The 27,166-nt window shown below is 50.8% G+C and overlaps 3 protein-coding genes across 3 annotated transcripts; 1 reads left to right on the forward strand and 2 right to left on the reverse strand.

Annotated features, from left to right (window-relative positions):
* Positions 1-199: 199 nt before the first annotated feature.
* Positions 200-6,315, reverse strand: KLHL10 (kelch like family member 10). The gene is made up of 5 exons (XM_025987128.2): positions 6,097-6,315; positions 3,630-4,119; positions 2,279-2,896; positions 801-950; positions 200-574 (listed from the first exon to the last, which is right to left on the reverse strand). Exons 1-5 carry the CDS (start codon positions 6,288-6,290, stop codon positions 200-202), a joined length of 1,827 nt encoding a protein of 608 aa, XP_025842913.1. The 5' UTR covers positions 6,291-6,315.
* Positions 6,316-7,082: 767 nt separating this feature from the next.
* NT5C3B (5'-nucleotidase, cytosolic IIIB) lies at positions 7,083-16,485 on the forward strand. The gene is made up of 9 exons (XM_025987057.2): positions 7,083-7,172; positions 7,415-7,513; positions 8,104-8,173; positions 8,260-8,306; positions 11,378-11,463; positions 12,026-12,115; positions 13,553-13,715; positions 14,595-14,795; positions 15,861-16,485. Exons 1-9 carry the CDS (start codon positions 7,161-7,163, stop codon positions 15,993-15,995), a joined length of 903 nt encoding a protein of 300 aa, XP_025842842.2. The 5' UTR covers positions 7,083-7,160; the 3' UTR covers positions 15,996-16,485.
* Positions 16,486-18,159: 1,674 nt separating this feature from the next.
* FKBP10 (FKBP prolyl isomerase 10) lies at positions 18,160-27,004 on the reverse strand. The gene is made up of 10 exons (XM_025987088.2): positions 26,389-27,004; positions 23,094-23,239; positions 22,470-22,659; positions 22,228-22,373; positions 21,671-21,860; positions 21,353-21,498; positions 20,407-20,599; positions 19,860-20,002; positions 19,524-19,687; positions 18,160-19,206 (listed from the first exon to the last, which is right to left on the reverse strand). Exons 1-10 carry the CDS (start codon positions 26,643-26,645, stop codon positions 19,021-19,023), a joined length of 1,761 nt encoding a protein of 586 aa, XP_025842873.2. The 5' UTR covers positions 26,646-27,004; the 3' UTR covers positions 18,160-19,020.
* Between the last annotated feature and the right edge of the window lie 162 nt (positions 27,005-27,166).

Here is a 27,166-nt window from a genome sequence, read left to right on the forward strand (position 1 = left end):
TTGCACTGTGTTTTTTTCCTTTTTAATGATGCACTGTTGGATATAAATGCTTTCTGCCTTTCCTCTTACTCCCTCCTTCAACCCTTGGCTCCCTTAAGTTGAACATTTTCCAGTACTCTTACAAGTTTAAACACTGTATTTATTTAAAAAAAGAAGTAATTCTTATTGCTTAGACTCTTTATTAGCTAAATGAAGAGGCTCATACAGGTAGGGTACTTGTCGAAGCGGAGTACTTTACTTCATCTCGCAGTGCTAATCCTGTGAAGTTGTCCCGTCTAGCTGCATATTCCCCGACGTTGGCCAGCCCTGGCACCACACAGCAGCTCAGAGCGCTGCGATAGATGCTCATGTCATGGGCGTCATACCACTCGTCCGTCTTTTCGTCATAGCACTCCACGTTAAAGGTGGTAGTGAAGCCATTAAAGCCGCCCACCACAAACAAGAGGTCGTCTACCACCTCGATGCCAAAATTGCTACGAGGATTAAACATAGTGGGGATTGTGCGCCAAGTATTAGCCACTGGGCTGTAGGCTTCTGCACTCCTAAGTCGATTTGCTCCATCAAAGCCACCTACCTATGGATGCAAGGGAAACATGGTTGACTGTTAGCCATTACTTCTGTTAAACGAGGAAGAGGCCTTCTTTGGGGGTTGGGGTGGGGAACCAGTGATTTCATACCTCCCTCTTTCCACTGTTTTCCACAGAAAAAATGCTTTTCAAATGCTTACCAATAACAGCACAAACCTATTTGTGAACAAAAAATCTAGGGTTATCGTTTTGTGTGGTACAAGATAAACTCACCGCATATACATGTTCTCCATAAGCAATTACACCTATTCCACTCCTCCTGCTTCTCATGGGTGCTATGACTGTCCACTGATTACTCTCAGTGTTGTACACTTCTGCTGTAAACAGACACTCATTTCCGTTAAAGCCACCACATATGTAGACCTGTGTGAAGAGAGGCACAAGGGACACCTGGGTGGCTCAGCAGTTGAGCATCAGCCTTTGGCTCAGGGTGTGATCCCAAATTCCCTGGATCGAGTCCCACATTGGGTTCCTTGCGTGGAGCCTGCTTCTCCCTCTGCCTGTGTCTCTTCCTCTCTTTCTGTGTCTCTCATGAATAAATAAATAAATACATAAAATCTTAAAAATTACCTCTGAGGAGTAGAAAGAAACGGTATGTATGATGGGACCCCTCTGATGTCAGTCTGTACAATGTTTCTTTTTTCTGTGTATGCATATGTTGCTTTTTATTTTTATTTTTTAAAGATTTTGAGAGAGGAAACATGAGCAGGAGGATGGGCAGAGGGAAAGGGAGAAGCAGGCTCTCTTGATCCCAGAACTCCAGGATCACGACCCTAGTGGAAGGCAGACACTTAACCAACTGAGCCACCCAGGCACCCCAGGAACCTGGGATCTTGACCTGAGCCAAAGGCAGACGCTTAATCAACTGAGCCACCCCATACATTGTTTTTAAAATATATATATTTTTTATTAATTTAAATTCAATTTGCCAACATACAGTATAACACCCAGTGCTCGTCTCATTACATATCCTCCTTAATGTATGTCACCCAGTTAACCCTATCCGCCTACCCACCTCCCCTTTTTTTTTCTTTTTTTTTTCTTTTTAAAGATTTATTTATTTATGATAGACATAGAGAGAGAGAGGCAGAGACACAGGAGGAGGGAGAAGCAGGCTCCATGCCGGGAGCCTGATGTGGGACTCCATCCCGGAACTCAGGATCGCGCCCTGGGCCAATGGCAGGCGCTAAACCACTGAGCCACCCAGGGATCCCCCCACCTCCCCTTCTGCAACCCTTTGTTTCCCAGAGTTAGGAGTCTCTCATGGTTTGTCTTCCTCTCTAATTTTTCCCCAGTTTCCCCCTCTTCCCTTCCACTAATATTGCTTTTTATTTTTTAATGTAGTCTTTAAAAGATTTTATTTATTCATGAGAGAGACACAGAGAGGCAGAGACACAGGCAGAGGGAGAAGCAGGCTCCATGCAGGGAGCCCGATGTGGGACTTGATCCCGGGACTTCGGGATCACGACCTGAGCCAAAGACAGATGCTTAACCATTGAGCCACCCAGGTGTCCCTCATATTGCTTTTTAATGAGTAAAATTTTAAAGGATCATTACAAAGGGCCACTCGGTCATTTGAGGACAGTTAGTACTGCAAAGTGAGTATTGCCTCTTCTATTTTCCATCCATCACCAAAAAACAAAGAAGAGCATTGCTTCTGGACATGTTCTTTTCCCCTTCCTCATCCTTACCTTCCCGTAGAGTGTTGTGGCACTTGCGTCGCTCCTCTGCTCGTGCATAGGGGCAATGAGTGTCCACTGGTTGGTCTCTGGCTCATAACGTTCAGCAGTGTTGAGACGCACATAGCCATCAAATCCTCCCATGGCATAAATGAAATTGCTGAGGACTGTCACGCTGACATAGCAACGTCGGGAGTGCATGGGGGCCACCTGATGCCACGTTTTCTTGACTGGGTCAAAACGCTTAACGCTATTGAAATAGTCTACACTATCGAACCCCCCAATGATATAAACGTAGCCTTTCAAATAGGCTGCCCCGTGGTAGGCACGGGGACTCTCTTCCTCACAAGTGACATTCACCCATCTGTCTGCCCGAGCATCGTATGCCTCAATGGCATTGGTGGGGCTCCCACCACTCCAGCCACCAATTGCAAATAGAATGGCATAGGGCAGGCGGGGCCTGGTGAGTGGGTTGGTGAAGTCAGAATTAGAGGGTCCATTCATGTTTAGGTCATACATGGCCTTTAGGGCATTGATGATTACTGGCTTGCATTCCTCACTATCTTTGACATAGTCGTTCATCTTCACATTGTTCATGAAGTACTCAGCATGCATTAGGGCCAAGCGAACCTAAGAAGGAAATACAGGAAATCAGATGAGGTGAGGGTACCTGGAAAATCCATCTCCACAACTCCCTGTTTACAATCAGCCTTTGAATTGCAGCCCTTTGAACTACATATGAATATGCAGTCATATTTTGTTTTGTGTTTGAAATTTACAGCTCACAGTTTCAATATTTGTTTTTCAGAGGTGGCATACATTTGGATGCTGAGAATGAGCTAGATAGAAGGCACCTCAGTGGTCACAGAGCCAGCCCCCTCCTTGGCCACCAGGCAGTACTATTAGACCAGAGAAAGCTGTGGTGACTGTTCAGTCATTGAACATCTATGTTTCTCTATAAAATAACACAAATTAGCACCAAATGGCTGTAATTGTGTATAATACTCACAGTTTTGTGTCTAGTCCCACTTCTACCTGGGGTTTGGGGAAACTCACAGAATAAAAAAAGGGTGAACGGAAGGCCCTTTAGAATTCTTTTGAAGGCCTTGCCATCTCCTGCCCCACTGCCAGGGAGAATTTTGGTCAAAGAATGTAAGTGGGGTGGAAGCAACTAGCAATGCCAAGGGCAAAGAAAACTGCAAAATTCCACAGAACAGTAGGCGATGCCTTCTATATAAGTGTATGTAAATACAGCCCCCGGAATCTGCCAAACATCTGAATATGGCTCTTCGCATAGTCCCTCCGGGATTAATGAACCCAACATGAGCAATTAAGCATCCCACAAAAAATAACTAAACTTGACCTTGGGAAGCAAAACTGAAATATGCTGCTTCCTATTTTGGGAGTCATGAGAAATCCATTTTAAAATGGCTTCAAATACAGCGTCTTCTTGTTTGACGTTGAGCTCATCTTTCTCAATGATATCTTTCAGCTCAGTGACTGAGAGCTCTAAAAACTCAGCGGAGACTTTCACCATCTCCTCAAAGTTGTGCAGTATGAACATGTAGGCCTTCTGCCTCAGCTCGGGACAGTAGTAGTAGTCCGTGAATTTGCAGATGCCAATACAGTTATCCAAACACAGCTCCGACTTGAGGAACTCACAGCAACCCCTGACGATACCCATGATGTTAAATTGGTCTGCGGCTGCCAGCAGCTTCTCCACGTTGTCTGGTGTGATCGGGACGGTCCGGGTGTACGCATATTCAATAATCAGCTTCATCATGTCAGGGGAAATGCCAGGAATGTTGTATACCTTCTTTTCAGTGTTGTTCCAGCCACTTGTAAACAAAGCTCTGGAAGAAAGAGAGAAACTAGCAGAGCCACTGAAACATTTCTCTCCAGTTTGCCAGGTTCTCCCTCCCCACCTTTTGTTTTTGTTGAGGAGAGTTTGGACATTTCCCAAATAGTGCAAGGTGAGTAGCCTGGAAATAGATGGGTAGGAGGGAGTTAGACCTGTGTCTCTTCTATCTGAATCTTGCTTAAGGGAATTAAGCTTAAGCAATATGCTTTTTAAATAAGTACCATTCAATCAACACACACTCAGGATCTGATGGCTCCTCACCGCTTACTGCTACCTCCTTGGTCCAAGCCACCATCATCTCCTGCCTAGATGATTGGGACTAACCTCCGAACAGATCTTCCTGCTTTTGCCCTTCGATGCTGCCAGAGTTTACTGTCATACCCCAACCACCTTACGAGTTTACATACCCCTTGCACCCTAAACTTTCCACCGACATCCCTTCTTACTCAGAGTAAAATACAAAGTCCTTCCCAGGGAGTACAAAAGTCCTCTAAGATCTGGACCAGTAATACCTCTGGCCACTTCCTCCCACCTTCCCCCTCCTTCCGTTCCAATCCCACTGGCCTTGCTTGCCTTGAATACACCAGAGGCGCTTCATTTTTGGTCCTTTGTACATGCTGCTGCCTTGGCCTAGAAGGCTCCCCACTGCAGATCTCCATATTTCTCACTCCCACATCCCCCTTAAAGTCTTTGCTCAAGGGACACCTGGGTGGCTCAGTGGCTGAGCATCTGCCTTTGCCTCAGGGCATGATCCCAAGTCCTGGGATCAAGTCCCATATCGGACTCCCCACAGGGAGGCTGCTTCTCCCTCTGCCTATGTCTCTGCCTCTCTCTCTGTGTCTCTCATGAATAAATAAAATCTTTAAAAGTCTTTGCTCAAACGTCACTTTGTCAGAAAACATCATCCTATTTAAAATTGCCACCCTCCTCTCCCTACTTTCCCTTTTTCTCCCTAGCACTTATGATCTGCTGTTTTTTATGTATTGAGTGCCTATTCCTCCTACTAGGAGGTGAACTTCATGGGAACACAAATGTTTATCTCTACTCCTTGTTTTATTTCTAGTACCTTGGATAGTGCCTGTCACAAAATAGGCACTCGGTAAATAATTATTGACAGTGTACTATCCCAGAACTATTTATTGGGCTCCCACTGTATAGCTAGGTACTTTTTTTTTAGGTGTTGAACAAGACAGAAGTCCCTGCTCTAACAAATTTTTGCTTCCTTTTTCTAGGTTGCTTCAGGGAATATGGGCTTGGAAATCAGAGATTCTTCTCTAGAGCAGGAGTTTGCGAACTTACAGCCTCTGGGCCAGATTTGGCCTACCTCTTGTTTTTTGTACCACCTATGAGCTAATAGTTTTTTTACCTTTTTTTTTTTTTTAGAGAGAGGGAGAGAATGGGCTGGGGGGCAACAGATGGGGCACATTTATCATATCTTCATTGGAATTGATTACTCAAACATTTTTAAGCTCATGAACAAAATAGCTCTGCCACTTTCTAGGTTACAGTGTTGTGGCCCAAACTCCCTTTATCTTCTGATAAACATTTCCTCGGTGCTTTCCCGCATCGTCCTTCCCATCTGCTCCATCCTTGTTAATTTATCACCCTGTTTGAGATAGTCTCTATTGGGGTGGGGACACGAGGGGCAGCTGAAGTGGCACCTGTCATCTAGGTTTAAGTAGGAAATCCAGTATGGGTGTCCAACCTTCCCAAAGGTTGGTTTGGGTGAGAATCAAAGGAAAAAAGCACCTGGCCCACCAACAGTTGGTTGAAATCCAGTTGAAAAGCAGAGAGGAGGCTCTGGCCCTAGTTGTACCTCTTCCGAAGACAAAGGAGCCAGGCCACAGGAACCCTGAGTTTGACAGTGTCCCTAACTTAAGATGGTAGGGGGTGGGAAACGTGAAATGAACCAAATGTCTCAAAAGGAGCCCCAGTCCCCTTTTGGCTGAGCCTGGCCACCCTGTTATACCTAAAGTAGGAACTGCAGCTACAGAGGATGTTCTTGTGGGCATTGAACTCAAAGCCATTGACCTTGATGACCACGTCGCAGAGCTTGCCCTCTAGCCTAAGCTCGTTGAAGATCTCACAGGTCATCGCACTCATCTTCCTCTCCATGTGAGGCTGGTGGAAACGTGTGGAGGCCGCCGTGCTCTCCATCTCCATGGCACCCTGGGACCAGCGGAGAGAGGCTGCTGTCCTAGGGTGTCGGGGAGGGTTGTGGGGGGGCCCTTTAGCCTGCTGTCGCTCCTTTTCCCTACTACATCTTTCATATAGGGCCCATCAGGCAGCCCAAGTTCCAGAATCCTGGGCCTGCAATGAGATCACTCTCAGGATTGTGCTCTCGGGTTCTGGAACCCTCTCCTGTCTCCGTCCTTCTTTCAAACCCCCCCCACCACCACCATTCAGGCTGAAGACCACCCCACACCTTCCAAGCCCTTGAATCTGGAGCGGGTCGGTGACCATGACACCACATAAGAGTTTTTATCCATTCTAGCTCCTGTTGCCCACTTGAGTTGCCCAGTTCTGTATCCTGGTAGCATCATCTACCTTCTTCCACTGCTAGGCAGTGGCTCCCCAGACACTGAATTCAAGGAAACTGAGTCAGAGGAGGCAGAAGGAAGGGAAGCTGCTGGGGAGTTAATGCTGGCCCAGCTGTCCAGGGCCTTCCTGTGCTGCAGACTTGCGTTAGTGGCTCATGATCTTTTGCCATGAGGAGTGGGCCCAGGGAAGCCCCTTCTGGACGTTTGCCATATCCCCCTCCCTTCCTGCGGCTTTTTTGGGGGTTTTGGCTCTGCACACTCTGTGTTTGGAAATGACCATTTTTGCTCTCGACGGTGGCATCCGGTCACCCCCACCCCTTAGGACCCTCGCCCTCCTCGACACAGAGCGGGGAGCCACCGGTCTTCTCCCGGCCCCGCCCGCCGCCCTCTCCCGGCCCGGCCCCGCGGTCCCCGCTCCCGGCGGGCGACGCCTGCGCAGTGCGGCCGCGGGGGAGGTCGTTGTCCCCGCGCCGTCGTCCCGGCCGCGAGCGCCATGGCGGAGGAGGTGAGGCGGGAGGAAGCGTCCGGCGTGGGGCGGGCCCCGACCCCCGGGGCGCTCCGAGGCCCCCAGCGGGCCGCCTGGGCCCCGCCGCGCCACCCCGGCCAGTAGGCGGCCGGGCCGGCCCGGAGCCCCCCTCTGCGCGCCCCGCGCCCCGGCCCGGCCTCTCGGGGCTGCCGAGCCGCCCCGGGCTCCCCTTGGGCCCAGCGCGGTGCCGGGGTCAGCGCTTCTCTCGGGTCTCGGGACAGGTGAGCACCCTGATGAAGGCCACAGTCCTGATGCGGCAGCCCGGGCGGGTGCAGGAGATCGTGGGCGCCCTCCGCAGGGGCGGGGGAGACCGCTTGCAGGTACGGCGGGGCGGCCGGGGCGAGGTGGGGCGGCTGGGGGGTGACCTGCCCCGGGCCCGTCCGCGCCGCTGCGGACGCTGCGGGCAAGCAGGTAGCCCCGCGTGATCGACCTGGGGTAGAGCTGGAGAACCTGCCTTCCAAGCGTATCGGCCTTGACCAGCTGCTGCTTCCTCTAATTAGGTGGAGAGCACCCGGCACCAGGCCCTGGGGCCTTGCTTCCACACCTGCCCCGTCAACGCCCCCTATACCCCGCCCCGTTGCAGATGTGGAGACGGGTCACCTTGGGAGGGACCCGGGACATTGAGATGGCAACGCCAAGGGTCAAAGGGGGTCTTGATTCCTCAGTCCCCCATCTGCCAGCGACCTGCAAGAGGCTCGCATCCTCAGGCTTAGCACGCTACTGCTAACTGGGATTAGTTCTCCCTTCCACACCCTGGCCTTTCCTAATTCCTGCAGGGCTCTGCCCACTGGCTGGGCACTGAGCTGGTTTGCCTTTCATAATCGTCCGTCCCCCGTCTCCCACCCCCACCCCCAGGCAGGGCCACACGGGAAAGAGCCTGTATGGACAGCATCTCTCTTTTGCATTTTAGATCATTTCTGATTTTGACATGACCTTGAGCAGGTTTGCATATAATGGAAAACGATGCCCTTCTTCTTACAGTAAGTCACGTACTAGGTTGCTTTGTTGGGCTTGACAAGATGGTGGTTTCTAAGTGGCAAATGAAAGGAGTTTTGTGTTTTTGCAGACATTCTGGATAACAGCAAGATCATCAGTGAGGAGTGCCGGAATGAGGTGGGTTACTCCCCTTCTTTGTTCAGAGATGGCTATCATATATGACTTCAGACGGTTCTTGGTTAGGACCAAAGATTCCAGGGTAGAGATCTTAGAAGATTAATATTTCTAAAAATTGTTTTTCTCGTGCTCAAGTGAACCTGGTCTCGTACACTGGGGCAGTGTCTCCTTTTTGTTCAAGATGTGATGATTGGTGGTTAGAATAGGGATGTTATGGGTACTGCTTTGGTGGTTAGAATAGGGATGTTATGGGTACTGCTAGCTAGAGTTTACAAGAGACTTCAACATCGCTGTTTAACCCTCAGGCAATTCCGAGAGGTGGATAGAACCACTATGATCTCCACTTAAACAGATAAGAAAACATGGCTTGGAGAGAGTAAACAACTCCTTCAAGGGTCATACAGGCAAGACACAGAGCTTGATTTTCCCATAGATCTGATTCTGTCCCAAACTCTTCACTATTATGCTCTTTCTTTAATAATACAATTTTGGGGAGGGTGCCTGGATGGCTCAGTGTGGGTTAAGCATCTAAGAGCAGATGCTCTTGGTTTTGGTTCAGGGTGGTGGAATCTGGGTTCAAGCCTGCAGAGGGGCTCCCTACTTAGCAGGGAGTTTGCTTGAGATTCTTTCCCTCTCCCTCTGACCCTTCCCCTGCCCATGTGCACTCTTTTTTTTTTTTTTTTTAAGATTTTATTTATTTATTCATGAGACACTGGGACAGAGAGGCAGAGACACAGGCAGAGGGAGAATCAGGCTCCCTGCAAGGAGCCCAATGCAGGACTCGATCTCCGGACCCCGGGATCATGTCCTAAGGCCAAGGCAGACGCTCCACCACTGAGCCACCCAGGTGTCCCTCTCACTTTAAAATAAATAAATCTTGGGATCCCTGGGTGGCGCAGTGGTTTAGCGCCTGCCTTTGGCCCAGGGCGTGATCCTGGAGACCCAGGATCGAATCCCACGTCGGGCTCCCGGTGCATGGAGCCTGCTTCTCCCTCTGCCTGTGTCTCTGCCTCTCTCTCTGTGACTATCATAAATAAATAAAAATTAAAAAAAAAAATAAAAAATAAATAAATCTTAAAAATACATAATTTTTTGGTAAGGTAACCGGTATCAAGAAAGACCTCTGAATCAATGTCAATATATAATAACACTCATTTCCGTGCAATACATACAGATATACATCCCGCAGCCTTAGAGTTCATTTCACTTTGTTCCATGTTCTTCCCATCCATGTCCCCTTGCCATAAGAGAGCCATGCTGGCTGCACATTTCTCTGCAGTTTGCTGAGCTCTTTCTACTGAATAACTCTTATTTAGTTTCACTTCGTCACTAAATTACACACAAAGGGGTCTCTCAGTCTGTCATATTGGTCAGCTCCTCCAGTACTGTCATGATTACTTATTTTTTTTTAATTTTTAAAAAGATTTATTCATTTATTTATGATAGAGAGAGAGAGGCAGAGACACAGGAGGAGGGAGAAGCAGGCTCTATGCTGGGAGCCCGACGTGGGACTCCATCCCGGGACTCCAGGATCGCACCCTGGGCCAAAGGCAGGCGCTAAACCGCTGAGCCACCCAGGGATCCCCAATTACTTGTTATTAAGATAGGCAACAAATCGGGATGCCTGGGGGGCTCAGTTAGTGAAACGTCTGTCTGCCTTGGGCGTGGGTCATGATCCGGGGGTCCTGGGATCAAGTCCCATGTCGGGCTCCCTGCTCATTAGAGAGTCTCTTTCTCTTTCACGTCTTCTCTTCTCAAATGAATAAATAAAATCTTAAAAAAAAAAAAAAAAAAAAAAAGATGGGCAACAAATTATAGATAATTCTTATATTCCTACAACCTGTCTCTCTGGAGATGCACTTTTGGTTTAGTGTAAGTTCTGGCTTCAGGACCTTTGGCAGGTCACTTTTAGTGGTTCCCTGACATACCTGATCTTATCAGCTTCCAGAAAGCTGCCCCCACTAGTAAGACAGCTGGTTTGGGTGCCTGCTCAAGGAATGTGCTCTTAGGGAAAACCAAGATTCCGAGTGTTGATGAGCTCCCCCCAAAATTAACACAGCAAAGTTTATGCATAGAATCTTTTTTTCTTTTTAAAAAAGTATTTTCTTCTCCTGAATTATTTTATACTTTCAGAAAAATGTTCTCACATCCCCCCAGCAAAACGTATACATTGAGAATCTTAATGCATTTCAGGAGGTTTCTCCCTTTGTCAGTTTGTGAACTTTGCCTTTAACTCTCTTTTGGACCTGTGGTCAGGGACTCTACATTTGATCTCATAATATTCTGAGATTGTGCGTATATTAGAATTAAATTTTTTCCCCAATCAGTTTCCATTTTTATTGGCGCTATTCCTGATTAGCCCAGTGTGACACATGGTCCTTGAAGCGGTCTCCCTGGACAAAGGTCCTGGCAGGTGGAAGGAAATATTAGCAGGAGGAGGCACTTGTAAATGCTCGTCAGGTGGTTCACCCGATGTTGGCGTTGTGATGGTTGTCCACTAACATGTTGGCTCCCAAATTCACTCCCATGATTTTTCTACTTCTGCTTTTTGCCATATCTGTGGTGATTTTTACCACATATTTTACTTAAAGTTTGGTTACTATTAAAAATCTGAATGCAATTAGAAAAGAAACAATCTTTGTGAAAGCCTGAGTTTGATATGCTAGGAGTCTTTTTCCTTAACATGCATTAAAATGAATCTAAAACTGCTAACATGAAAAGTGTTTATCCACATGCCCCTAAAGTTACTTTGCCTACCCCCTGAGAAAGTGCACCCCATTTTTGGGAAATACAGCATTAATCCCTTCTTACTGGTTAAGCCCTGCCAACTGAGCTAATGAATAACAACAAAATCCTAGTCACCGTTCCCTTGAGAGCAAAAGGTCTTTCTTGATTTTTCGGCCTCAGATTCTGAGGGTGCATGCGAAGGGCTGACCAGCTCTGCAGATCAGTCACTCTCTAACACAGAGTTGCATCTTCTAGGTGATTATTTTCTCACGATAAAGTGTGGGACTTCGCTGGGAAAAAGTTGACGCGGGCTAACGGCTTTTCTCTTCATTTGGATGTCCCAGCTCAAAGCGCTCCTTCACCACTATTACCCAATTGAGATTGACCCACACCGGACCATCAAAGAGAAGTTACCTCATATGGTGGAGTGGTAAGTGACAGTGGTTTTGAACCGCTCCTGAGCCCCACGATGCACTGATCCAGGAGGGGGTGTGCTTTTCCTGAGCCTGGATGAGGCGGCAGGCCCCCTCTTACCTTATTCAGTGCCTCTGGCCCACTTGTTAGAACAAACCATCCAGCCACAGTGGGGATGCTCATGGCTGCTGCTAGAATGGGAGGCCCACTGAGAATCCTGGGAATGAAGTGGAAACCCCTTGGTTTGGGGGAATAAGTGCTTTGGAAAGATAACTTTCCTACAGGAACCAGTATCACTGGATGGAGCCCCAGTTCTCCAGAATATGGGGTCACCAAGGGAAGGATTCAGAAGAGTGGTTGACTTCAGCAGTTAGCTCACCCAGTTCTTGTTCCTGTGGCTGTAGTATGGCTTTCTCACCCTCTTCCTTTTAAGGATGGCCAGAGTCTTTCAGGAAGTGGCTTGGTGGAAAAGGATGAGGCCTCCATTAATCTTTCCAGAAGGAACTTGGTCCTTAAAAGCCAAAGGACGTTTTACTTAGTGGTTGGAATTTGGACTTTTGTGGGGTGTCTGTTTCTAGGTGGACCAAAGCACACGATCTCCTGTGCCAGCAGAAGATTCAGAAGTTTCAGATTGCCCAGGTGGTTAAAGAGTCCAATGCAATGCTTAGGTAAGCGGCTCGCTCTGGAAAACATTTGAAACTGGTTTGCTCACAAAAAAAGAGTCTGAGAGGGAGTGGAAGGGAATCAGTTGCTAGAGGAGTCAAAAGAGACAAAACACCGTGAGTGGCTGATTTGAAGATCTTGCTTTTCGTCTCTGAATATAGCTAAAGGATATCTCACCCTTGGGTGCTTCCTAGGAAACTGTCTACTGCTAGCGGATATAGTATGAATATGACCAAGGCTTCATCTCCTAGAATAAACAGTTTCTAGCTCATTTTCTCCAGTGGTAAAAAGACTTTGGGTCACCCTGATGACTGGTGTTCTTAACTCCAATATGAGAGTTGGCTGGCCTGGGACTCTTGATCATCAGCAGCCTTCCCAGTGCTGCCATGTTCTTTACTGGAGGAGGGATGAGGGCACATAGAGGAAGGAGGCAACATGGATGCCTGCTCTCAAGGATTGGATGTCTTCCCTAGGGAGAGCCACAAAAAGCCAAGAAAGTAGAGACACATGCAGACCCAGTAAGTGCCGAGGGGTTGGGGTGTTTCCTCAGTGAAGCTGTCCCAGATAGTTACCTGGTTGTATTTTGCTCGAGCAAAATAAGGCAGAAACAAACAACAGCCCATTTATATGAAGTTCAAGGATAGGCAAAGCTAATCAGCAGTGCACATGAGGTCACAACAGGAGGGGATAGCATTGGTTGGAAAGGGAACCTTGATCTGGTTAGTAATTACATGGGTGTATACATATGTAAACATTAGTTGAGTTGAAGACTTAAGATTAGTGCATGTTAACCATTTATTATATGTATTTTATACCTCAATTTAAAATGTTTTTAAAAAGAAAAAATGTAGGGGCGCCTGGGTGGCTCAGTCGGTTAAGCCCCCAACTATTGATTTTGGCTCAGGTCATGATCTCAGGGTGGTGAGATCAAGCCCCGTGTCAGGCTCCATACTCAGGGGGGAGTCTGGTTAAGACTCTCCCTCCCTCTGCCCCTCTGCTCCTCCCTCCCTGCATATGTGTGCACTCTCTATCTCTCAATAAATAAGTAAATCTTTAAAAAGAAAAAATTTAAAAATATATCACCAAAGTAGAAAATAAAGACCAGGAGCAGACGGGTGCCTGGGTGGCTCAGTTGGTTAAGCATCTGCCTTCAGCTCAGGTCACAATCCCAGGTCCTGGGATCAAGCCCCATGTCAGGCTCCCTGCTCAGCAGGGAGTCGGCTTCTCCTTCTGATCCTCTACCCTGCTGTGCTCTCTCTCTCTCTCTCTCAAATAAATAAATAAAATCTTAAAAAAAAAAAAAAAAAAAAAAAGAAAGAAAGAAAAGAAAAGAAAAGAAAAGAAAAGAAAAGAAAAGAAAAGAAAAGAAAAGAAAAGAAAAGAAAGAAAAAAGACCAGGACCAGAGGCAGTGCAATTGCAGAATCCATCCATCTCTTTTCAGGGAGGGATACAAGACGTTCTTCAACACCCTCTACCAGAACAACATTCCCCTTTTCATCTTTTCCGCGGGCATTGGTGACATCCTGGAGGAGATTATCCGACAGATGAAAGTGTTCCACCCTAACATCCACATCGTGTCTAACTACATGGACTTTGATGAGGACGTGAGCCGGGTCTCCTTTAGGCTAGGGATGGAAGAGGGGTGGGGACCACCAGCCCCCAGGGCCATATCTGAAACCGTTAACCCTAACCTGGGGAGGGCAGGCATGCTGGCTTCTTGCACTCAGTCAGTTATTTATTTCTTTATGCCAGCTAAAGACAGTTACCTCTGAAGGACCTGCCCTCCCTAGGGTGCCTAATTTAGGGTTCAGGCAAGCCCCATGTCCCTGCCCTAGGTCATGTGCCATCCTAGGTACTCAAACTCAAGGACTTAGACTTTGACTTGTTTTCCTGGAGCCAGAGGTGGGTTACTCTGACTCACCCATGCTCTGACTTCTTCCCTTAAACCAATGGCTGGAATTCCCATCCCTTTAGCCTGAGGTGAGGACATGGCTCACAGCTGAGGGTGAGCACACATGTAGCGTGAACAGTGCTTGTGTCACGGGCTTCATGCTACCCCAGAGTATGTGAACAATGATATTTGAGGGTCCTTGTGAGTTTAAATCAGGGGTTACAAATTTTTTTGTAAAAAGCCTGGTAGTAAAAAAAAAAAAAAAAAAAAAGCCTGGTAGTAAATATTTTAGACTTTGTGGGATAGACTTTAGGATCTGTCACAACTACTCAACTCTGCTGTGGGAAAAAAAAAAAAAAAAAAGCAACCGTGGACAAGATGTAAACCAATGAGCCTCGCTGCGTTCTGATAAAACTTAATTTACAAAAATAGGCCAAATCTGGCCTACAGGACCTAATTGGCTGGCCCCTACTTTAGACTACAATGAGATTTTGGCATTTCTGTCTTTCAGGATTCCCTTTCCTCTGTGACAGCGACAATGGAAAACTGGCTGTAGATGGGTCCCTGTAGCTCTTCTCTCTTGATTCTTTAGGGTTTCCTCCGGGGATTCAAGGGCCAGCTCATACACACATACAATAAGAACAGCTCCGTTTGTGAGAACTCTGGGTACTTCCAGCAGCTTCAGGGGAAAACCAACATCCTCCTGCTGGGAGACTCCATGGGGGACCTCACTATGGCTGATGGGGTGCCTGGTGTGGAGAACATTCTCAAGATTGGCTTCTTAAATGACAAGGTAGGTGTGAGACCGGGGCTTCTTATCTTAGTGGCTTGCTTCTTTTTCAATTCCTGTTAACAAATGCCTGGTGAACACTCTATGTGCTAGTCACTGTCGAGTCTTAGAGGCAATGAGGTAAGTCACAAGCTATATTTTCAGAGGAAAACAAAAGAGATACACAGTGATGATGGCTATGTTGGGCACATGGCGCGACAGGAGTTCAGAGACAGGGTCATCAGCCTGCACTTACTGTTGGATGCTCACCACATACTGGGCACATCGACACATTTAATCCTTATGGCAGCTGTTTGAGGTAGTGACTCTCAGATGGGAAACCGAAGCAAGGAGGTTCATCTACCCATGGTACATAGTGTAGGATATGGTGGGGCTGATTGCAGTCCTCATGTCGTACCTGTAAGGCATGATTGAAGTAGGAGAGAAGTCAGTATTAAGAAAGTGCATTTATAAGAACAGACCAGGGCATCCCCGGTGGCGCAGAGGTTTAGTGCTGCCTGAAGCCTGGGGTGTGATCCTGGAGACCTGGGATCGAGTCCCACGTCAGGCTCCCTGCATGGAGCCTGCTTCTCCCTCTGTCTGTGTCTCTGCCTCTCTCTCTGTGTGTCTCTCATGAATAAATAAATAAAATTCTTTACAAAAAAAAAAAAAATCTATAAGAACAGACCAGAGGCCGACAGGGTTGCAAACACCGTGGTCATAAAGGGGCATAGTATGGTCTCAAATTAGAAGGCCACCACTCCTATCCTCCCCTCACCATCAGCCAGCAGGTGCTGAAGACCTCTAGAATGCTTGAACCTTGTGAAAATTCAATCCAGATGGACTAAAGTAACATCTGTTTTTTAAATTTTAATGCTTGTACTGTCCTTTTGCCACTGACACAAGGGTTAATTGTGGTACCCTATGCCCACTGCCATCCAAAGGGCGGGTCCCTGTCACCTGGAACTTCTCTTGAGAGTTGCAGCCTGAATGCCATCCTCCCCCTGCCCCAGGTACCTGAGAGGCAGAGGCAGAGAAGGCAGGGCATCCTTGGGACTCTCTGTCACCCCTCCCCCCTCCCCTGGGCAGGTGGAAGAGCGGCGGGAGCGCTACATGGACTCCTATGACATTGTGCTGGAGAAGGACGAGACACTGGACGTGGTCAACGGGCTGCTGCAGCACATCCTCCATCAGGGGGACTGGATAGAGATGCAGGGCTCCTGAGGGCAGGTGTGGGGCTGGAGCTGCAGGCTGCGGAGAGGAGGGAGCCTCACCCGGAGGCCGCCCTGTGGGGAACGCTGCTTCTCCCTGTGTGTGCAGAGTCCAGGGGGGTCCAGCTGCTGAGCCCAGGCCTCTCCCTCCTCCTTTCCCAGCGTCTTCTGTTGTGTTCTCCAGAGTTTTGCGGGAAGCCCACCAGATGGGAGGGCCAACCAGGTGAACACAGGACCAATAGAGTGTTAGCACTCTAGGGACCATCTAGTCCAGGGGTTCTTTTTTCCCCCAATTTTTAAAAATAGGAAGCTATTCTTCAAACATCTAATGTGTGAAACAGATCAAAATAAAAAAAGGAAAAAAAGGCTGTTTTGATTTGGTGGGTACAGGGCTGGCCGGCTCAGCCTATTGTGTGTGACTCTTGATCTCAGGGTTATGAGTTCAAACCCCACATTGGGTGTAGAGATTACTTAGAAAATAAAATGTTAAAAAACAAACAAAATCCGAATTCACTCACGATACCCTCTGAGCATACCATAAATGTGCCTGGGGATGGAGGTGGGCAGGTGCGGTTGGAAGGGTGTGTTTCTGACCTGAAATGGTTTGACTTGATGCTGAGGTAGCCATTACACCTAAAATTCTGTTGGGGTCAGCCAGGTCTGGCCAACCCTGTCTGCAGAGTTCCCTTTTTATTATGGATCCCCCAAAGGGATGCATGTCTGTGTCCATTTTCTCCCTGAGCCCTTGGCTCCTGCCCTCTCTTCTCTTCCTTGTGTGGGCCCAGGGCCATGAAGATGGCTGACTTAAGGGGTATCAGGACCTGGGACCTGAAGGGAGAAGGTGCTCTGTGACACAAAGTGGAAGTAATTTCTACTCAGTCGTCTGGCATCACTGGACTTCCTTTAGAGTTTCTTTCCCTCCTTCCTCCCCTGTTGACTTTGATGGTCAAGAACTAGCAGAATTCTCTCTAGGGCACCTTTTGTTTTGTTTTGTTTTGTTTTGTTTTTTCTAGGGCACCTTTTGAAGAGAAAATGTAAAGCAGCTGATTTCACCTGGCCTTATTTAGTCTGTCCTCAGAGGACTTCACCCCTCCTCCTGCAGAATACTTCATCCCTCCTCCTCCCCCTGCAGAGGACGCCTGGCTCTGGGAAGTGCAGGGCTGAAGGAGAAGGTGGCAAGGTGGGGGCTGCTGTGGGCGCAGGCCTTTCAGACCTTCCCAGGGCGGTGTAGTTCCCATTTACAGGTGGCTTGGAAAAGACCAGAAACTTGCTTAAACTCCATAGCTAGAAGCAAGAGCCGGGATTTCAGGGTTTCTGACCTAAGCCATAGCATTTCTCTGGCATCGCTCCTCCCTGCGGGCTTTGGTTCAGAGCTGGCTTGTTCGCTTTAGGAGAGGAGGTGGTTACCCTCTGAGGCCAGTGGGTAGCCACTGTCAGAGCCTAAGGTGCCTTCAGGATGCTTTGTAGCCTGGAGTGTCCGGGATTGGTTGTGGGGAGAAGCCATGTCTAAGGATCCTGGGCAAGAAATGGGTGCTTGTTGGGGGACAGGTCAGTCCAGGGAGCCCAGTACCATCGGCTTCTCTCCCAAGCCTCCCCTGCTCCCCCATCCTCTCCTGGCTTAGGACATCTTTGACGCCCTGGCCAAAGTCCAGCCCTGTGGGTGGGGGGCGGGTGGCCTGCCTGCTGGCTGGAGCAATTCCTCCCTCAAGACTGTAGGTTGGAGCTGATAAGTTTCCTTCAGATGAAGGGAGGGAGGATCCAGCAGGTGGTAATGGCTGGCAGCCAGGAGCAAGGAGAGGCGGGAGGTAGCCTAGTATTGGAACAAATCTACGTGGAAGAGAGGAATCCAACCTGTGCAGCTTAATTTAATCCTTGAATTTCTTCAGTTTGAGGTTGGGGGCGGGGGACCCCACCTTTCCATTCAGTTGGGACAGTTAAGAGCCAGGGATCATCTTTCCACACCTCCCCTGCAGGACCCCCTGTAGATGACCACTCCCCACTCTCCCTCCAGCACACAAGGGTCTCCCTTTCCATGGGGAGGGCCCTGGTTAGGCCACAGCAGGTCGGAGGCAGAGACCTAGGGACATGGTATCTTAAACGCCTACTTTCTTCCCGGTTCTTCCCCAGTTTTGGGGTCCCAGGGCCACCCTTCAACTGAAAGAGCACATCCTGAGGCCTTTGGTTTAGTCTTTTATTTGGTACAAAAGAGAAAGGGATCTGCCACCAATTTAGCCTTTTGAATGTGCAGAGCTGTCTACCCCCCTCTCACTTCAAGCAAGCCTTTCTTCCAAGTTTATCTCTTCCCCCAAACCAAGGATTTCGTAGCCCTGAGACTACCATCCATCCTTATCCCCACCCCCTTCACCTTCCTCTTCTCTGTCCCATAGAGAAAGAAAGCAGGGACAGAGAGGGAGGAAGGGCAACACCAAGCCCAGCCCTGAACAGAGCGCCCCACGGTCAATCCAGCCACCACTGGACATTGTGGGGGGCCAACAGCAGAGGTGTGGGGGAGGGGAGTGAGTGGGGGAGGGCAGTGCCCTCCCTAGAAGCCCCCAGAGGTGAGGGTCTGGTGAGTCCTGGTCTATGCTCTTGGGGGGCTGCCTGGACCCAGGAATAGAGACCAGAGCAGGGTAGTTGGGGACAAGGAAAAGTATGGGTAAAAGGAAAGTTTGAGAAAATAAATGACTGATCTGGGCCTTGTTCAGTGTCTGGTGACGTTGGGGGTGGGGGATATGGGTGAGGCTCAGCAATGGCCCCACCCGACCCCCAGACTCTGCCAACAGATTGGCTTTGTGACTCCAAAACTTGTAAGGGAGGGGTTTGGGGCCAGAAGAGAAACAGTAAATCGAGGTCTGTATTGTGGATTTTACTCTCGGGCTGGTGGGGAGACCAGAGTTGTCTCCTCTGACCATGTTTCAGGTGTTCCTAGACATGATGCCTGCACAGGGGAGGGTGACCCTTGGAAGGTCAGCCCCAGGGCCCAATGTCCTCACAGAAGCGGGCCTCCACATTTGGGCCTGGGCCCAGGCTCCTGGCCTTCAGAGCTCCTCATGGACCCGCTCCTGGTCTTCGTCCGACTTCAGTTTGAGCTCCTCCATGGTGATCTTGCCATCCTGGTTGCGGTCCTGATTCTGGAACATGTCTGCTATGGTTTTCTCTGGGTCCTGCCCAGGCATGAGGCGTCCTTTGCCCTCGCTGACTTGAGCCTTGATGAAGGCGGAGAACTGGGAGCCAGGAGAGCCAAGGGGAGAGGGGGGTGAGGGTCTCACCGGAGCAGCGGCAAGTGGCCTTGGGAAGGGTCCCAGAGGGGGCCGGGGGAGGAGGTAGGTGTGGAGGACAGGCAGCAGTGGAAGGGGGGAGCTGGGCTGCATGAAGAAGAGGCAGGGACAAGACCTGAGGCACCGTGACCCAGGACAGGGGCAGAGACAGGTGCAGCTGGGACTGCAGACATACTGCGCTGCATGACACCACCACACACAGCAGCTCCTGTCAGGGTGACAGTGTGGGAGAAGCTATCAGGAGGACCGAACTCCTCACCCACCTCCTCCAGGGGGACCTCGCCGTCCTTGTTGAGGTCCAGGCCTTCGAACAGGTTGATAGGAGGGTCCTCATGCCACACGAACAAGTAGCCTGTAGGCAGCCCCTCCTCCCGGGACACCAGCTCCACCTCAAACAGCAGCACTGCACTGCCAGGGACACCCCGGGCTGGAGATGGGGGGGAAGAAAGGGAAGCATCCCAGTCAGGCGGAGGCCTGGGTCTGTCCTGCAGCCTGCCCCAGGTGCTCCTCAGTCCCCAGTTTCCCCTGTTGGACACAGAACCCTTGGGAAGGCCTCCCTCATGGGCCCCAGCAGCCCCCAGTGCTGGTCTGCTCCTCACCTCCACTCTCTCCGTGCGCCAGGTGTGGGGGTACCACGAGCTGCCGCCTCTCTCCCACACACATGCCCTGCAGGCCTGTGTCCAGGCCTTCGATCACCTTGTTGGCCCCCAGTGTGGCCTCCTGGGGGTCCCCATAGTCATGGCTGCAGCAGGGGGAAAGCAGATTCCCCGGCCAGTCAGCATCCCATCGTCCCCCACCAGCCCAGTCTCCCAGCTACTTCTCCTGGTGCCTGCCCCACACAGCCCCGTGCTGGGCCCAACAGTTCAGAGGTAGGATGCCCTCCTCATCATGCCACTGCCCCCAAGTGCGGCCTGGAGGGCCCATCTCTCCCTGCTTTGGGTTCCCCTCCACAGATGGAGACAGCAGCTCCCCTAGACTAACTGGTTCACCCTCCCTGTGCCCGTGCATAGAGAATCTCAGCTCCTCAGGGTCCCCCATGCTGGCTGGATGGGAACATCTACAGAAGCACCCGTCGGGGTGTGTCAGGAGGACTCCCCACGCCTGGGCCCACCCACCTGCCCAGCCCTGGCCCTGCCCCGGACCCACGAGGAGAAGAGCTTTGTGCCATCCAGGAGCGAGCAGTTGTAGTGGTAGCGAACAAAGTCCCCAGGCTTGGCTGTCTCATTGCAGGTCTCCGGGGGTGGGGACAGTATCTTGATCTCCACGGGATCCCCAGGGTTGTGGAAGTCAATGATGTGGACATCGAAGATCAGCACAGCAGAGCCGGGGATCTTGTCTCCTGGGGTCAGAACGGAGAATGGATCAACTGAGAATCCAGGAAGGGCTGCTCAGGCCTCCCCTAGGCCCCTAGGCCTCCCCCCCACCTCACCCCCACCCCTGTGTCTGCAAATTAGAATGGGCCACAGTCTTTGTCCCCAGGGTCAATTCTTCTAATACGCTCTTGTGGGGGTGAGGGACAGGGGAGGGGAGGACCAGGCCACTTAGAAAGCCCATTACGGACGCCTAGGTGGCTCAGTGGTTGAGCGTCTTTTGGCTCGGATCATGATCCCAGGGTCCTGGGATCAAATCCTGCATCGGGATCCCCTTGGGGAGCCTGCTTCTCCCTCTGCCTATGTCCTTGCCTCAATCTCTGTGTCTCTCATGAATAAATAAATAAAATTAAAAAAAAAAAAGTAATTTGCCCCATTTTACAGGTGAGGACACTTAGGCTTCCAGCAAAGCTGGGTCTCAAGTCCAGGTCTCTTTGCTTCCTAGGGCTATTTCTTTTCTTCCATAACAACCCCACCTCCCCAAAACTCAGGAGTTGGCTGCCCTCTCCATGATGGAAGGGAGAAGTGGGGCGGGGGGGTGCCCCAGGAGGAGAGGATGGAGTCTGTGTGGCAGGAGGCGGGCAGGTGGCAGGTGTGGCAGGTGACTGTTGGTGATGAGAGGGGCAGAGCGGTGGCTGGAATGGCCCTGTGCCCCTGGGGAGTCAGTGGACAGTCTGCAGTGATGCTACCATGGTGACCGTGAGCACAGGGGACATGCCTACCTGTCCCGTTCTCCCCGTAGGCCAGGTGTGGGGGGATGGTGATCCTCCGGCGCTCCCCCATGCAGGCGCCCTGCAGCCCCTGGTCCATCCCGGGGATGATGTAACCCTGCCCCACATAGGTGTTGTAGGTGTGGTTGCGGGAGTAGCTGTAATACAAGGCAGGGAGGGCCAGCAAGGGAGGTCACAGGGCCCCCCACCCGGCCCTGCCCAGCAGCTCAGAGCCACCCCCAGCTGCTGCCTGGGGTGACCCCAGGTCCTCACTCCCTCTTCCACCTTCTGTCCTCAGGAACCCTCCTGCTCCCCCCGCCCCACACTAACCTGGAATCAAAGAGGGTGCCGTCCATCAGTGAGCCGTTGTAGTGGTAACGCATGAAGTCTCCAGCCACTGCTCTCCGGACGCAGCCAGGAGGTAGTTCCAGCGTCTCTAGCTGGATGGTGTCCTTCGGGTTGTGGACGTCAATCAGTAGCACGTGGAAGACCAGGGAGGCCTGAGGGGGGATCACAGTCCCTGGGGAAGGGATAGGCTTGAACCATACAAGTGGAGAACAAACGGGGCTCCTTCTCCACTCAGGAAGGCCCGTGTGAGCACCCTGCAGAAAGGTGCTAATTCTGCTCTCCAGAGACCTTGCTCTATCCTCAGCAGTCCTGTTTCTTGCTCCCCCTGTGAGGTGTGAGCTAGATCCTCCCCAAGGCCATCACTAGCCCCTACTGAATGTCTGTGGGAATCAGAATAAAGCATCCTTTCTTAGTGAGATCATCACCAAGAGAGATTTCATCTCTACGGCGTCCTGAGTGCCCTTTTGCAGGACACAACCCTAACAACCGTATGTGACAGTCCTCTTCTGGGGAATCCCCGAGACCCTGTCTGCCCTCACCATAGCCTTTCTCGCCATAGGCCAGGAATGGAGGGATGATGATCTTCCTTCTCTCTCCAGGACACATGCCCAGCAGCCCCTGATCCATGCCCTTGATCAGCCATCCAGAGCCAACGTAGGTGTCATAAGTGCCGCCCCTACTGTAGCTGTAGAGAATGAGGTAGAGCTGCTGGAGATGGGCCCTGGACACCCTCCCCATCATACCACGGCCCCCAGTGCCCCAGGACCCCTCTAGCCCTTACCTGGTGTCAAAGGCGGTGCCATCCAGCAGTGTGCCATTGTAGTGGTAGCGGACAAAGTCGCTGTCCTGGACCATGCGGGGGCAGTGGGCTGGGTGGTACAAGGTGCTCACCTGCACGGTGTCTGCCTTGTTCCACACATCCAGCAGGACCACATCAAAGTAGAGGGTGGCATCCGGGGGAATGAGCCCCGCTGTGAGAGTCCGGAGGCCACAGCTCATGTCCGGTGCAGCCTCCAGGACCCCTCACCATGCCACAGTCCCCTACGCCCAGGACTCCCTCTTGCCCTTACCTGGTATCAAAGGCGGTGCCATATTTGCTGCAGCCCCAGCATGGCAGGTTGAATGGCCACTTGAACGTCCTGCTTGGCCACCCCCTCTACTGCCCCTAGTTCCCCTTCTCCCTAGTCAAGCTTTGATTCTACCCAGGGCCTGTCATTTCCTTTCCTCCCACTCCATGGGCAGGAGACTGAAACTCTAGCCCCAGACCTGTCTCAATGCATACTGCATAGGCAGTGTGACCTTGGGCAAGTCACTCTCCCCCTCCGAGCTTCAGTTTTTGGCCCTGGGGTCCTTGTCTGCCTCCTGGGTCTCCTCCATCCCCATGCCTGTGCCCAACCCTTCTCACCCACACCGATGCTGCCATAGCCCAGGTGGGGAGGCACAATGAGGCGTCGCCGCTCGTTGACACACATGCCCATGAGGCCTCGGTCCATGCCGGTGATGAGGCGCCCCACGCCCACCACGATGGCCACTAAGGTGCTTCGGTCATAGCTGGGGGAGGGGAGGGAAGAAGCAGATGGGGTTCAGTGGTCTCTGTCCATGGTCACACACATGCGCAGGTGCACACACACTCTATCCGCCTCCCTATACACAGGCGTGGGTCCACATACTCCTGTCTCCTCTCAAGCCTCCCTCCTCCCTTAATAGGATGGGCTGCTACAGGAGAGACGTCCCTGAGGAGGTCAGGGGCTTTTATTTGCCTGGGACGTAGGAGGTCTGCATAGGCCTGTGTGCTACCACTATCTGCTGATAGCAGAGGGATGCTAAGTATGGCCCAAAGGGGAAAAGGAACATTTACTGAGCACTGGCCATGTGCCAGATGAAATCCTTGACCTTTCCCTTTCACCACCTTATTTATTTTATTTTTTTACTTGAGAAAGAGAGCACTGGAGAGACAGAGCAAGCATGAGTGGGGGGCAGAGGAAGAGTGAGAAGCAGGAGCAGGCTCCACTAAAGCCCAATATGGGGCTTGATTGATCCCAGGACCCCGGGATCATGACCTGAGCAGAAGGCAGATGCTTAACTGACTGAGCCACCCAGGTGCCCCTCAATACCTTATTTAATTCTTTCCCCTTTGAAGTGGGCATTAGCATTTTCATTTTTCTCATGACAAAAATTGAGACAAGACACTGACTTGCCCAAGGTCACGCGGCTAATCTGTGCCCTATTCAACTCCATGTTTGTGCCACCACACCATCACTTTTCCAAGGAGAGGAGGGGGAAGCAGAGCTAGCTGAGGATAGAGATTAGTTTCCAGTTCTGGAAAGACACATTTTAAAATTGCCATGGCCTTTATTGGTTTTTGTTTTATCTTACTTTTATTTATTTATTATTTATGGAAGTATAATTGACATACAAGATAATACTAGTTTCAGGTGTACAACATAGTGATTTGACATTTACAGACATTAGGAGAAAATCAGAATAATAAATCTAGTTAGCACCTGTCACCACACAAAGTTAATATGATATTGTTGTCTATGCTCCCCGTGTACACTACATCCCCATGATTTGTTCATTTTATAATCGGAAATTTTTACCTCTTGACTTTTACTTGCTTTTAGTTAGTTTTATTTTAAGTTTTCAGATGCTAAGGGAAGATGAGAGGTTTTTATTTTTTAGAAGGAAATTCTTTTCTTTTTTTTTTTTAAAGATTTTATTTATTTACCCATGAGAGACACAGAGAGAAAGGCAGAGACATAGGCAGAAGGAAAAGCAGGCTTCCCGCAGGGAGCCCAATATGGGACTGGATCCCAGGACCCTGGGATTAAGACCTGGTGCTGAGCCAAAAGCAGCCGCTCAACCACTGTGCCACTCAAGTGTCCTTCTTTTCTTCTTTAAAAAAGATTTTATGTATTTGAGAGTGAAAGAGAGAGAGAGAGACAGCAAGAGCAGGGAGGAGGGACAGAGGCAGAGGGAGAAGACTCCCCCCTGAGCAGGGAGCCCAATGTGGTACTGGATCCCAGGACTCCGGGATCATGACCTAAGCTGAAGGCAGACACTTAAATGACTGAACCACCCAGGCGCCCCGGGAGACTTTTATTTAAAACAAATTTTTAAATCACTTTTTTTTAAGTTTATTCAATTTTTTAGTAAGCTCTACCTCCAATGAGGAACTTGAACTCCTGACCCCAAGATCAAGAGTTGCATGCTCTTCCAACTGAGCCAACCCAGGGGACTCCAAGAGATTTTTCTTTTGACCAAGAGAGTTAAGAACCATGGGTTAAGGACGTTTTTCCAAGCTTAGCACTACATGAACTGGGGCCAGCCAGGCTCCCAGAGTCCCACCAAGGAAGCCATCCCTGGCTCCCAACCCCTCCCTGACTTGGGCTGTATTCCTGGCCACCAGCCATCCCTCATTCTGCCCACTGAGAGGCTTCCTCCACAGTGCTGTGGTGAGGGCCCAAGCCCGCACAGAATTTCTACCAGTTACACACTATCAGAGCACTCAGTCCTCCCCAGAGTCAAGGCCCATGTGCCCTGAACTTGCTTTCAGATTGGCAGGCGCTGCATGAAATTCACTTTCATTCATCATCATACTTGAGCCCTGTTATCAGCCTTAGGAAGAGGGAATTGAATTTTCCAGATTATTTTTAACCTCTGTTTTTCAGATAAGGAACATGAAGCTGCAAGTACTAAAATTTTTTGTTCATGGTCACAGGCTGGATTTGAACTCGGGGTCCTGCACTCTGGAGCTCATGTCCTTCATTCAGTACAGTGCCTGCCTTTCAAAGCCATGGCCAACGATTTCCCATAGGCTGAGTTGTGTGTTTTGGGAAGGGGTCTAAGAGGGACTGAGCTCTTGGGATATGGTGTATGACTTGGCTCTGAGGTTTAACCTAGGCTGGCGTGCAGCCCTGCCCTGCCTCTACTCACAAAAGTAACTGGCCAAAGCAGATCAAAGGTCTGATCAGACCAGAAGCCCATCTCTCAAACCCCAAGGCGGACAAGATGGGAGGCAGTCCTGGGCTGGTAGAGCTAAGATGGAGGGAGGTGGGGGGTGCAGGGAAACCCAGAGAGGGAGCTGAGAACCCCCTGAGGAGCCTGGGGGTCAGTGCCCAGCCCTGTGACACGTAGACACATAGGGTCCCTACACAGAGCTATGCCCTCCACTCCTGGGTCACCCTCCTTTACCACCCTAGCTGCTCAAAACCCCCGTGGCCTCCAGAAAGGTTCTAGTGCCTCTTCTCTGGTTACAAAGGCTGGAAACCTGGGGCTGGAACCAGAAGGGATTCAGGGGGTCCCAGGCTGAGACCACCGGAGGATTCACATGTAGCAGGGACCCTGCCCTTCCCCCCAGCACTAGGGACCAGAACCTCCCTGCCAGGTCTTTAAATAAAGCACTGGTAAGTAAATACAGCAGTTCACCTCCATCATCAAACACTTTGAGGAAAACGGGGAGTTTGCTGTATAAGAAACCGGGGTCCTTTGAGAGGTGAGGGTTTGAAATTGAGGGTAAGGATGTCCTGGGGAAGATGGATATCTGGAAGTCCCCATTCCCAGGGTGCTGCATTAGGGGTTGGAAGACCACGGAGTGAGTAGGGGATGCAGACACAGCCTAAAGGGACTACGGGATCTCCAGGATTACAAGAGCCTGGCCCCAAGGGGAGTGGCCAGTCTGGGGGCACCCAACCCGTTACCTCGAGTCAAACTTCTTGCCATCCTCGAAAGTGCCGTTGTAGTGGTAGCGCACAAAATCCCCCATCTGCACTTCCCGGGGACAGGTCCTGGGGATGTGGTACCTCTCGATGACTACATCTTCCAGGGGGCCCCCGGTCGGGCTAGCACGGCCCAGCCCCCTCCCCACGGCCTGTACCAGCAGCAGCAGCAGCAGCAGCAGCAACTGCAGCCGGGGCAGCCGGAGGAAGGTGTGGCTGGGGAACCCCGCGCGGAACATGGTGCCTGCAGCGCGGACGGCCAGCAGTGAGGGCGAGCGAGGGAGTCGCCGCCGCCAGCCTCCTTCCCCCCCTCCTCCGGGAGCAGGCTCCCCCCCTTCCTGTCCTCGTCCCCACCCCCGCCCTGGCTGGTCCACGTGGAATGGGGGCTGGGGAGACTGAGCTGGCGGGACGGGGGGCGGGAGCCGGGGGGTGGAATCGGAGGAGGGGGCGAGGCTGAGTGTTGGAGTTACAGGAAAGCGCGAGAAAGAACTCCAGGTTCCCCTCCCTCCCGGGGCTCTGCGTCCAGGGGCCCGGCCAGGGAGGGAGCTTCGGGAAAGCCGAGAAGTAGGAGCTGACTCCCATTTCAAAAAAAAAAAAAAAAAGAAAGAAAGCAAGCAAGAAAGAAAAGAAAAAAGTTGGGCATCCCCTTTTCCGGAGTCCCCGGGTCCTAAAGCCGAGCAGAAACATCCCTGGCTTCTCTCGCCACCACCTCCAAATTAGGCTCCTCCAGATGGATGGAGGGGCTCCAGAATCTGGGGAT

This window comes from Vulpes vulpes, chromosome 2 (assembly GCF_048418805.1).
Source record: "Vulpes vulpes isolate BD-2025 chromosome 2, VulVul3, whole genome shotgun sequence".
In the NCBI taxonomy this organism is placed as follows: domain Eukaryota; kingdom Metazoa; phylum Chordata; class Mammalia; order Carnivora; family Canidae; genus Vulpes; species Vulpes vulpes.